We start from the raw sequence: 12,438 nt of genomic DNA, 5'->3' as shown, positions 1-12,438 counted from the left end.
CAAATTATAAGATCATATAACATTTGTCCATCATAATTTTACTTAAAGCTAATGATAACATTATATTTTATATATACGTCATTGTGGGAGTATTGTTCAATGTATCAAGCAAGGAATATCCCACATCTGCTTTTAATCATGATCACAGTAATTAAATATGACTTGATGTTTGAATCGTTCTCATAAACTGATTATTTTTAAATAATCTGATTTGAACATATTAACAATTAAACATCTGATAACCTAAAACAAAAACAGTTTTTAACAACATTTCATTTGAGTTTTTTGGAAAACTTTTTTTAGTTCTTTGAAACTTACTTTTCAAACAAACTGATTCACTAAAATAAATTGAACTCTATCAGTCAAGTAGATTTTAATAACAAGCCATTATATGGTTGCCGTAATCCTTGATGTTTAGATGCGTCCAGAGCTCTCCCCGAATTCCCTGATGTTGACCTGCAGGGTAAAGCTTTACCAGAGGGCATTGAGCTGGAACATCTCAAGAGCTTTCAGCTGCTATACAGAGAACACTGCGAAGTGAGTCGTCTTTCTTCTTCTGTGTTTGAAATCAGTGATTGATTGTAGGCATCACAATGAATATCTGTATATAAGCTAAAAAAAATTTTCAAGTTGTTTTTTTACTGATGTTGTTTGTTTCTTTAGGCCATTCTTGATGTAATGGTCAACCTTCAGTTCCCTTTGGTGGAGACTCTTTGGAAAACATTTTGGAGGTTCAGTGAAAGTCAGGCAGGAGACTCAGCAACACTAGCTGTGTAAGTTTTCTTCTCAGCACAACAAACTCCTGTAGACCAACACTACATGTCAAGGTTTTCACAGTTTTATGCTTTCAGGAGGATTTTAGTAAGGTGGTTCTACTGAGCAAGGGTGGTATAGAGCCTGATATGTAATAATTGTCAGACAAATCAATTTTTTATTTTTTTTTTTTAAATGAAACCGTTTATTGAACATTTAGACAAAATATAAAAAGTATCATATTTGATACATCAGACTTTTATGATGAATATAGTATTATATAAGAGAATACTATATTAGCCATAAAAAGTCTGATATAAAAATATAAAAAAAGCATCATATTTGATACATTAGACTTTTACGGCTAATGCTATAGGAGAAAATGCTATAGGAGAATATGTTGCTCATACTCAAAGAAGAAAAAAAAACGACTTAGTTTTGGTGCAGATGATGATATTTATGGACAAAAAGTAAGATGAAATTCTGGTAGCTTGTAGTGTAAATCAATTAGTATTTTATAACGGTATAAGAGACTACTTCTCCCAATCATATGTTGATATAGTTTTATGATCAAAACTCTGTTGTTTTATTGTGGGGATAAAACAAATAATGCAATGCAATACAATGATGATTAAGAGATGTACAAATAAACGTTCCTCAAAAGCATGATGTACCAAATCATCTTAACATGTTTTTTCTAGAAAAGTATTAATTGATAATCAAATAAACTTAAGTTACTTCAGTCCAGTAAATGTTGATCTAGAAATATTACTAACAAAATAAAAAGTTATTCTTACGTTTATTTCTGTAAAATCAGTAAAGATTTCACAGCAAAAAGACACATGTACCACAACCTAAAGGGGGACGTTTTTAGAATTATATGAAGCATTTTACTCACTAAAAAAGTATAAACTGTCAATCAGATGACAGAAGACATTGTATAAGTTTTTTTTTATCAAAGTTTTGATCATGTTGATAATTTAGAGGCCTTACAACACCATGTCTACACCAGACACGACAATTGTGGCAACAGCCTGAGGCTGTCTACACAGGGTGCAACAAAGCAACCGTTGCAAATCCATTTGTTCCTCGTGTCAGAAGGACTGTCAGAAATATAACAGGGTTTATCAGTTTACTGTTGGGAATTTGTCATGATGCTTTGCGTCACGCTGCTTCCAGTGTAGACAGCATCACTGATTATAGTGGGTTCTATTTGTTTTTGTTGTGTTGCGTCATGCCGCTCGCATCTGCTATAGAAATTTGTGAATCAAATATGGATAAAGTATTCTTCATAGGGTTAATGAATGGTAAGACACTAAACTTTATCTGTTTTTCTTTGGATGTCTTAGGCATGATGAGTCAGAGAAGAGGCTGCCCAAGTCATGTTTGGTGCTGCTCTGTAAATATGAACCAGTGCTTCGCTGGAGTCGTGACTGCGACAACACGCTGTACCAGGGCCTGGTGGAGATGCTCATCCCAGACGTTCTGAGACCTATTCCCAGTGAGTTCACCAATGTTCTCTCACTACAGATTTGCATATGAATATGCAGCAGTATGTGCCAGAGCTGGTGATCTATAAGGTGAGTTTCTTTTTTCACTCACATTCACCTTCATTTTGCCAATCTGTGGGTCAACATCAGGGCTACCAATTATCGGCGTCCACAGCCACACGACATCATATATTTTGCTGAAATTAATTCTTAATTCTTTCTCCAGGTGCCTTAACACAAGCCATCCGAAACTTTGCCAAGAGTCTTGAGAGCTGGTTGACTAACGCCATGATGAACATTCCTGAAGAGATGGTTCGTGTCAAGGTCAGTGAAATGAAAAAGAGAAAATGTACAGACCTCAAATGTTTGAATGGTACTGTACATCTTATTGAAAGGGGTACCCATTGGTCTTGTAAGTACTTGAAATTAAAAACCTAAAAAAAATTGTTGTGAGCGGATGGTTTGTAATCACGCACAGACAGCCCTGCGTGATGAATGCATGCTTTAACTAGCTCAATATCAGGGAAGTGCACATTCATCGATGCTTGGCTGAGTATTGAGCTACATTATAATTGGTTAATCAAAGTTCCAATGAATAATGCATAATAAAATAATGTTTATATGCACAGAGCCGCTATGTTTACAGATGTAACCAAAAAAAAAAACCAATATATTTCTGCTTCCATAAGCGCCATCTACTGTCAGAGATTTAATTTGCGTTTTCATTCAGTGCATCTGCATTGGTCAACCATGACAGTCTAATACCACAAAACGTCTGTTTTTATTAATGGCTAATAATAGTATGCTTGGTCTAATGGGAACTTAAAACAATGTGCTTGTGAGTAGTCAGACATTTAAACTAGGGGATTTACTAAAATTGAAAGTGTTTAAAGACTTAAAAACTTTCCCTAATGAATTTCATTTGGGAAAATGCAAATATCACACATCATCTGCATTAAGAAAGTTCCCTTAATACTGTTCTAATTTTAAACAGCAAAACAAAATCCTTAGTAAATACGTACAACAGAGATGTTTTATCTGTCACACCCAACAAACAAATAAATAAACATTAGATAATTAAACTTTAGAATATTAAAACATTAATCTGTTACTTATTGCCCCTTTTCTCTGTGAACCGGCCTTTGTTTAGGTGACGTCTGCAAGCGCGTTCGCTCAGACCCTGCGCAGGTACACCTCTCTAAACCACCTGGCCCAGGCAGCTCGTGCTGTCCTGCAAAACACAGCACAGATCAACCAGATGCTCAGCGACCTCAACAGAGTGGACTTTGCCAATGTGCAGGTGTGTGTGACTGGACATATCCCTCACGTCCCAGTCCGATTTGAGGATGGATGCTGTATTTATGAGGGTTGAACTAGAGATTTAATCTGTCACCATCTGAGATGAACTTGCATGTGGGTGTTTGTGGTCTGTCTAGCTATCAGGGTAACGGAAACTCAAATGAGTGTTTAGCATAACATACAGTTTGTTTCCTTGAAAGTGATTTTAAAAAGGGGCTTTGCTGAGTATGTCAGTAGTCATTTAGCTAATGATTTTATCCAAATGACTTGTAGTACACATTTCAATGTGAACCCTGAGCAACGTGTCTTACTCAAGAGCACAGGGGTGATAGTTTGTGGATCAACCCTTGCTGTGGTATTCAAAACATTTTAGGTAGCATTTTCATCATAGCTTTAACCACTAGGCCATAGCAAAAACGGAAATGCTAACTAATTTAGAGAAGAATGTGTTGGTGACATGGGCTAACACCAATCACTCATCTTCTTCAGAATGTAAACATGTACATTATTTTGCTGTTTGTTATAGATATTTATAGATAGAAAGACAGACAGACACTGATTGATTAATTGACTGATTGATTGATTGTTTGATTGATTGACTGACTGACTGACTGACAAAAGTTTAGAATAATTAAGATTTTTTTGTCTTCTGCTCAACAAGGCTGCATTTATTTGATCAAAAATACAGCAAAACAGTAATATTGAGAAATATTAATACAATGTATAACTTTTTTTTTCTATTTGATTATATTTTTAAAGTGTAATTTATTCCTGAGATGGTAAAGCTGAATTTTCAGCATCATTACTCAGTCTTCAGTGTCACATGATCCTTCAGAAATAATTCTAATATGATGATTTGCTGTTAAATTATTATCATAATTATTATTGGTGCTCAATTATTACACTTATATTATAATATACTATATATATATATATATATATATATATATATATATATATATATATATATATATATATATATATATATATATATATATTATATATATATATATATTATATATAATATATATATACTGTATTATATAATATTAATATTATAAGTATATATAATTATTATTGGTTCTCAGTTATTAATTATGGTTCTTACTATTATCAATTTTTGCTACTTACTATTTTTGTGGGAAGCATGATACATTTTCCCCAAGATTCTTGGATAAATAAGAAGGTAACTGAACAGCATTTATTTGAAATAAAAATCTTTTGTAACAATATAAATGTCTTTACTGTCACTTCTGATCAATTTAATGTGCCCTTGCTAAACAAAATGTATTATTATTACTTAACCTAAACTTTTGAATGATAGTGTATCACAGTTTTTTTTAGTTAAGCAGTACAACTGTTTTCAACATTGATAATAATAATAATAATAAATGTTTCTTGAGCAGTGAATCAGCATTTTAGAATGTTTTTTGAAGGATCAATAATAGGTAATTAATTTAGTATGGGTTTTTGAATCCACATGTGCTTTCTCCTGTAGGAACAGGCCTCTTGGGTGTGCCGATGTGAGGATCGGGTGGTGCAGCGGCTGGAGCAGGACTTTAAACTGACCCTTCAGCAGCAGAACTCTCTAGAGCAGTGGGCAGCCTGGCTGGATGGTGTGGTCTCACAGGTCTTAAAACCGTACCAGTCCAGCTCTGCCTTTCCAAAAGCAGCTAAACTCTTCCTGCTAAAGTGGAGTTTTTACAGGTGAGTCTCAGAAGAGGCGAAGAGCCTTCATAAACACACACACACACACACATATATATATATATATATATATATATATATATATATATATATATATATATATATATATATATATATATATATATATATAAAATCAGTGGCATGCAGTGGTGTTCTGAAAAGAGGAGGCACATTTTTTTTTTTATTTATGAATCAATGTAAATTAATGCATTACTCTTAACATTGACACATCTTCCTTGTTAAATGAACTTTTGTTTACTTTACATCAAAAAAGAAAAAAAAAAAGAAACCAAAGACAATTCTATTTTGTAATTTTACATTAACAATGTATTGTAATAAATGTTCTATTTATCAAAACCAAGTCAGTCTCATCAAGTTAGTGTTTTAAGCATTTCTGCATTCATTCCAAAATAATAACTAAAGGCAATATTAATTTAAACAATATATTTAATTTGTGTATTGATGTTTTTCTTTTTAATAGTCAACTTAGGCTATTTTGGATCATCAGTCATGCTCCGTAAACACCATCACAGACACAAAGATATATTTTTAATTTCACCAAGCTGATTGCTCTAAAAACCCCCAGTCATCATGCTTTCAGTCCATTTCAAGTTTGATTTTGACGTGACAAAGCAGTGATATCTAACTGGGTGATCTGTTTACTTACTTTTCAACTAGTCTTCCCATTGACACCATCATTTGTTCATTCAAACTGACGCAGAGAACGTGCACATTTATCGCGGGATTTATCGCACAAACCAATCATATTCAATCATAATCAATTACATCCAATCATAGCGTGATGGAGATATTCTATGGTTTCCTATGAGTGAAAAGGGAGGCATAACTCCTGCTGTAACTTTACCTGCGGGTTTCGCTGTTGGACAGTGTTCCTTTAGAACACGTGACTTGCGCTCTTTTTAATGTCATAATTTGTAATATTTGTGTTGTTTTGTATGTAATATGGATTATTTTCTCATCCTATTTTGTTGAGGAGGCACTATATATATAAGATAGATAGATAGATAGATAGATAGATAGATAGATAGATAGATAGATATGATTGATATGATTGATTAATTCAAATTATAAATCATTAAAAAATACTTTATATTATAACTATATAAATTAAATGTATTTTTTTATATTTGTGCTTTATTTTTAGTTAATTATTTTATTATGTACTTACGGAGCCCTGCACCTGAAACGTGGACATAAATATATATATATATATATAACCCAAAAAATTCAAATGAATTATTGAGAAAGATTATCTGCTTTTCTTTATCACTATCTCTTTATTTTCTCAGTTTTTTTAGTCTTGAATAAATTATACCTATATGCTGTATCCATGACAGATGCATGGGACGCTCCGTTAGATTTTTCTTAAGCAATAAATCCTTAAAGGTAACATAATTTTGCTGTTTGGGGCAGTCACATTGTGTGTAGGTTTTGTTACAGGGCTGTAATGACTGTTGGAGCATCTAACTGTAATGTTTCCCTTTTACTCATCCTCTTATGTGTCTTACCCACCAAACAACTCTTGTCTTTCTCACACTTCCTGTATCCTTTCTTTGTTCTCTCTTTAGCTCGATGGTGATCAGAGACCTGACTCTCCGCAGTGCTGCAAGCTTCGGCTCATTTCACCTAATCCGCCTGCTCTATGATGAGTACATGTACTATCTGATAGAGCACAGAGTTGCCCAGGCCAAGGGTGAAACTCCCATTGCTGTCATGGGAGAGGTATAAACAAACACACACACTCAAAGAAACACTTCTCATTTCAATGTGTGATACAAAACAAAAGTGCCTCATGCTTCTCATAACAGGATATTAGACTGAGGAACTGTGAATGTGTGATTCTGAATCGAAAAGAAAGTTTGAAATGTCCTTATTTTCTCTTATGCTCTTTTAAGTTTGCAAGTCTTGGCCGAAGTCTGAACCCACTCGATCCTGATAAAGGTTAGTAGTTTTACACACAAAAACCAAACACATAATAATCTTCTAAAAAGCAAACAGGCACACAGATGGATATGCAGTGCCTTTGGCTTGATGTATTCTCAATCACAGACTTGTGATTGTTTCTTTTTCATTTACTAAATTCAGGTTTAGGTAAAAATCCCATCAGCTTCCCAAAGAACTTTAGTAACCATGTAGCAATGCACTACAACATTCAGAAGACCTTAGCAGCCACATTGCTACACCCTAGCAACCAACCACAACACTGTTGGATCATGGCAGTGACTTGAGAAAGTGTGCACCACTCACAAATACATTGTGTATTTTTAATGTAATTTTCAGTATGTAAGTTTTGCCACTAGAGGTCGCTTATTCAAAACAATAACAAGGGCGTAGCTTGATGACGCTGTGAATGAGCGTGGAATCATGGAAGTTGTAGTCTTCATCTCCACAGCTGATAGAATGCAATCCAACGGAACTCAGGCAGAAATCTTGTTCATGGTTGAGCTAATATATTAAAGTTTTATTAACGTTACTTAGTTATGAAGCAGGGTGGGCTGAGAGCCTGGGACGTTTGTAGCTGCTGTTTATATTATGCTTATATGTCGCATATTTTACGATTTAAGTTAACGATTTAAGTAACATTTAACGTTCGCCTCCTTCCCTGAACTTAAACTTTATGCTTCATAACTTAAATTCACATTATTTTCTTTCATTGTAATGAAACAGCTGCAAGTGCTGAATTACTACTTGTACAGGTCACTTTATTTGAATTAAAATTGTGAAGTAACACTGCGCTGTTTTACTTGCTAAAAACAATCATGCTAAAAATAAAATTGAGTGTGTTGAAAGTTGTTATATCGTGACTGCATTCGCTCGGTGGCTGGTGTGAGACTCTTGTTGCATACTGCAGTAAACTAGACTATTAGAATATCATATTAATAAAAGCTGGATGACTTGTGTTGCTAAATGGCATGCAGTTCATTGTATAGTGGAGAAAATGCTTTTACCATTACTACAAATAAAGCTCTTTCTGATTTTACTATGTTAGCCACTTGACATAATATTGTTGTCTCATTTACTTTTTGGGTACAAACATGTTCCTCGTGGTAAATCAAGAAAACGAGAGATTCAAACAGTAAGACTAACTTTGTTGAGCTATATAGCAATGATTCATTTTCTGTCGATAAAGGTATCCAAACAGTTGCTCACCCGTCTAATAAAACACGTAGGGCCAGATTTACTAAATGGGGCAAATCAGCGTGAGACCGCAATTCCACAAATACACCGATGGGAGTGGCAAGTTTTGCGCGTGATCTACCGCAGACGCGCAAATTAAAGACAACAGACGCAGTCAAATCATTTACATAATGACCAACACAATCTGCAAAGAGCAGCACAAATTATCGTTTGGTCGCAAATAAGCAGAGCTGATGCTCTTATCAGGTGCAGGTCGACACAGGCGCAAATTGTTACATGGAATCTGACAAACACGCACACGCATTTTTTATATATATATATATATATATATATATATATATATGAGGCCAACATGGCTTGGTAAACAATATGTTCGGATAACATCTTCCTCTGGCACTCCAAAGAAATGAATACGTATGGAAAATATTTTCTCCCTTCTACCACACGCTATCTGTTCTCTGCGGTGTTTTCTCCCAACAGCAATGATTGTCGCAAAACACTTTTTTTGGGGGGCTTTAAAAAATGGAGCAAATACCAGTAAATTGACTAGCACAAACATTAGTAAATCGCGTTGCACGATTCATATAAATACTCCTCCCATAAATTTTTCGTCTGAAAGGGAAACTCCTACAAATGCATATGCTATGAGGTCAGCTGCAAAAACAACTCAGTCCACGCCTTTTCAGTGCTAATTTTGCAGTGTGCGTCTTTAGCAAATCCCGACAGTAGATTTTTAACGCCAAAAGAGGGTTTGCGCTAGCTGTTAGTAAATCTGGCCCATAATATATTAAAGCATCTTTGGTGTTTCCATGATTTCTATGGAAGTAATACTGGAAATCAAGGCGAACCAATGAAACGGTCATGTTCACTTGTTAAAACCGCTTATTTTTCTGGATTTAAACATTGTTGGAAACATTTGGGATAATGCAAGTACCCAAGTCAACAAAATAACATTGTTCTACTGGTTTTTGGATATTTTAATCCAAAAAAATTTACATATTGTGCCTTTTAATGTAATTATTATGTGATTTATAATTTATGTAATTTAAATTTTAATGTAAATTTAAAATAATTTAAAAACATCAAATGTATTATTGATGTTTTTTTTTTTAAATAAACTTTTAAAAATAAACTTCTAAAATAATAAAATAAAATATAATAGTATAATTATAAAAATGTGTGTTTAATATTAAGTAATTATTATTTACATTAATTTATAATTCAAAAAGAATTAAAAATATCAGATTTATTATCAATGTTTTGAAAATAAAAAATAAAAACACAGAATTTATAATAATTAAAATTTAAAGGTATTTTAAATAAAATAATTATAAATTTCAATAATTTACATTTTATTATTTAATATTATTTAAAAATATATCAAATGGATTATGAATAATTGTTACTACTGAATAAAATATATGTATTTTTATAATTGACATTCTCTGTATGTCTGTGTCTCAGAAGAGGAAGAGGAGGAGGAAGAAGACAGTGATGATGAGTGTCAGGAGTTGTCTCTGCAGTCTGATGTGGGCGCTATCGGGGATGAATCTCTGGAACCGCCCGCCAAGCTGGCTCGAACCGACCAGAGGGTGCTGTTCACCACAGGAAGCATGGATAACTGAGAACTTAAAATACATACACATGCACCTACAAGCACACACTCCACATGATAATCACCCATCATTTGTGCACTTAAACCAACACATGCATCTAAAACACATGAATGCTGCAGCTTACATATTTACACGACATTTCAGATGTTCGTATGTACATTTCCATGCCTGTCGATGTCTCAACTGCACATAAACACAAGCATTCACTGAAACACAGATGCACAGATAGCGCCGCCCTCGTTTGGAGACACACATGCTCATAACATGAATGCGATCATCGATAAACGAATCATATCGAGATCTTAGACAGGGTGTATCGCTCACTAAGAATAGCTCTCGAATCTCAACCTGATTCTGTGTCTGTAGCTGTTAAGACGCAAGAACTCAAAAGAAAACTGCTGCAACTGGATCCTAAGAGTCGTTCGTGATGGACTGAACTCTGATTGGCTACTGAAACCTGAATGAAGCTGTCTGTCAGTCAAGCTTTTTGAACCTTTAAGGGTTGTGTAAGGAGAAAAGATGGACTGTAAGTGTGTGTGTGTTGTGTGTTGATGTATACTTTTTGCCTATCCATGTGTTGTTTGTGTGATGGTGAGTGACCCGGGACATTATCGTTTTATTGGCTAATGGCTAGCGCGAATGCGTGTGTTTTTGTGCATGTGCGAATGACCGTCTGTGGTTTTCAAGAAGTGTGTTGATAGTTGTTTTGGTCAGTGGTACCTTTTTTAGTTCTTGATGCCTTCAGTGACTGCCCTGTCATTAAATGTTTAAAGCATATTACAGCCCAGCTCTTTAAAAACTCAATTTCCCATGAGTCTACTGGGTTTACATGATTCAACTGGGTTCTGTTCAACTTTTTATTTTTTAGGGCTAGTCTATACATACCTCTGCAAATGAGAGCAGTTTGCCAGAAACGAGAGGAAGGTTTCTTTCCCAGTATGCCTTTCCTCTCACTACTTCTTCTTTTTTTTTTTTAGTTTTTGGTCCTATTTTGTTGCACTTTTTCCTCTTGCCAAATGTCGTCCTGAGCTTGGTACAAGACATTAGATGTTTCTGTCCTTTTTATATGGTCACAAAGTGACAATCTTGATGTGTACAGCATTGTCTTAACACTGTTTAGTGCATATTTGATGGTTCGCTGTGTATTTGAGATTTGGGTTAAGATATTTTACTAGAACCCTTCAAACAGACTTGACACCACTGCCCATAGTAGCTAGGAAATGTAAAAGTAGAGAGCGAAAAGATCTTTCTGCCCTGTCCTTCTCGAGACTCATTTGTTTAATCCTTTTTTTTACTTGTGTTGTGGCATTGATTATTTAATGATCAATTTGAGAGACCTACAGTACATTAAAACTCTATCCCATATCATTCGACATATGTAAACGATGATTATTGCTGCTGTATATCTGATGGAGTACTGAGCAGCACGCAAGATGCTGACTGATCTCAAACCAGCATAAAGCTTTTCTTTCTCTCTGATTCTCTTGATAGAACCACATGAAACATATCACAAGCTCTGTAAATCCTCTCTGTATGACAGCCATTTTCATAACAAAATGAATTTTCCCTTTTCACTTTTTTGAAGTTGTTTCCATTTCTTGCTTAAAAAAAAAAAACAAACACAAAAAAGTGTGGCAGTGTTTTGAGTAATCTGAACCATGAGAATGGATGTGCCTTTGCAGCTATCAAATTGAATCCAGATGTTTTTAATTTAAAAAATGAATAAATTAATAATTTCTAAAATTGTGAATTGTTTCAAATATGTAGTTGTATCTAGTTGTAGTTTTTCTTTTCTTCAGCTACTCTTAAAACCTGCAGTTTCACCCCGACGTTGTGATAATGAGTTGTAGGTGTCTTACTAACAACCTCACTGCAGTTTCGAAGTGTGACATCCTACCCAAAAAACAGCAAACGTGACAAAGAAACATCACATGTGGTAATGCGAGGGGGTTAATGCATTTACTTGTCAAGGTACTTTCCTATCAGACTGTCACATTATGTGCCTCATATACATTTCTGAGAAAAGCAACTCATCAATATCGAGAAAAAGAAAGGCAAAGGTGGTACAAAGAAGCAACCGAAAGAAAATGGACTTCCTTTCGGAAATGAATTATATGTATGTTTATGTATGACATATTTTATATTTAAACACTACTGTTCAAAAGATTTTTGAATGTTTTTGAAGATCCTTTCAAAAGAACAGCATTTAAAATAGAAATCTTTTGTAACATTAATTCCTTGCTGAAAAAACAAAACAAAAAAACTTTTTGTCCCAAAACTTTTGAACGGTAGCATATGCATGTGTGTACACACACACACCTTTGTGGTTAGCACTACAGGAATATTTACTGTAGAGGTAAGTTGAGAAGTTCTGGTGGAAATTTTCAGTCAACGTAAGAGCTTGCTTTATAAGT

The 12,438-nt window shown here is 34.3% G+C and overlaps 1 protein-coding gene across 7 annotated transcripts in view; it reads left to right on the top strand.

Moving 5' to 3' along the window:
- Positions 1–11,763, top strand: part of rfx1a (regulatory factor X, 1a (influences HLA class II expression)) — a 36,112-nt gene extending 24,349 nt beyond the window's left edge. For 4 of the 7 annotated variants that reach the window (XM_067381489.1, XM_067381488.1, XM_067381492.1 and 1 more), the window contains 9 exons: positions 419–537; positions 664–773; positions 2,103–2,254; positions 2,470–2,567; positions 3,394–3,543; positions 5,041–5,249; positions 6,839–6,992; positions 7,166–7,211; positions 9,873–11,763. In XM_067381489.1, coding sequence (XP_067237590.1) covers positions 419–537; positions 664–773; positions 2,103–2,254; positions 2,470–2,567; positions 3,394–3,543; positions 5,041–5,249; positions 6,839–6,992; positions 7,166–7,211; positions 9,873–10,033 — 1,199 coding nt within the window. In that variant the 3' untranslated portion in view covers positions 10,034–11,763. The remainder of the gene's footprint in view (positions 1–418; positions 538–663; positions 774–2,102; positions 2,255–2,469; positions 2,568–3,393; positions 3,544–5,040; positions 5,250–6,838; positions 6,993–7,165; positions 7,212–9,872) is intronic. The other 3 variants (XM_067381491.1, XM_067381490.1, XM_067381493.1) reach the window with 1 other exon arrangement.
- The last annotated feature ends 675 nt before the right edge of the window (positions 11,764–12,438 follow it).

This window comes from Chanodichthys erythropterus, chromosome 3 (assembly GCF_024489055.1).
Source record: "Chanodichthys erythropterus isolate Z2021 chromosome 3, ASM2448905v1, whole genome shotgun sequence".
NCBI classification, from domain to species: Eukaryota; Metazoa; Chordata; class Actinopteri; order Cypriniformes; family Xenocyprididae; genus Chanodichthys; species Chanodichthys erythropterus.
This window is presented reverse-complemented; position numbering and strand designations above follow the sequence as displayed.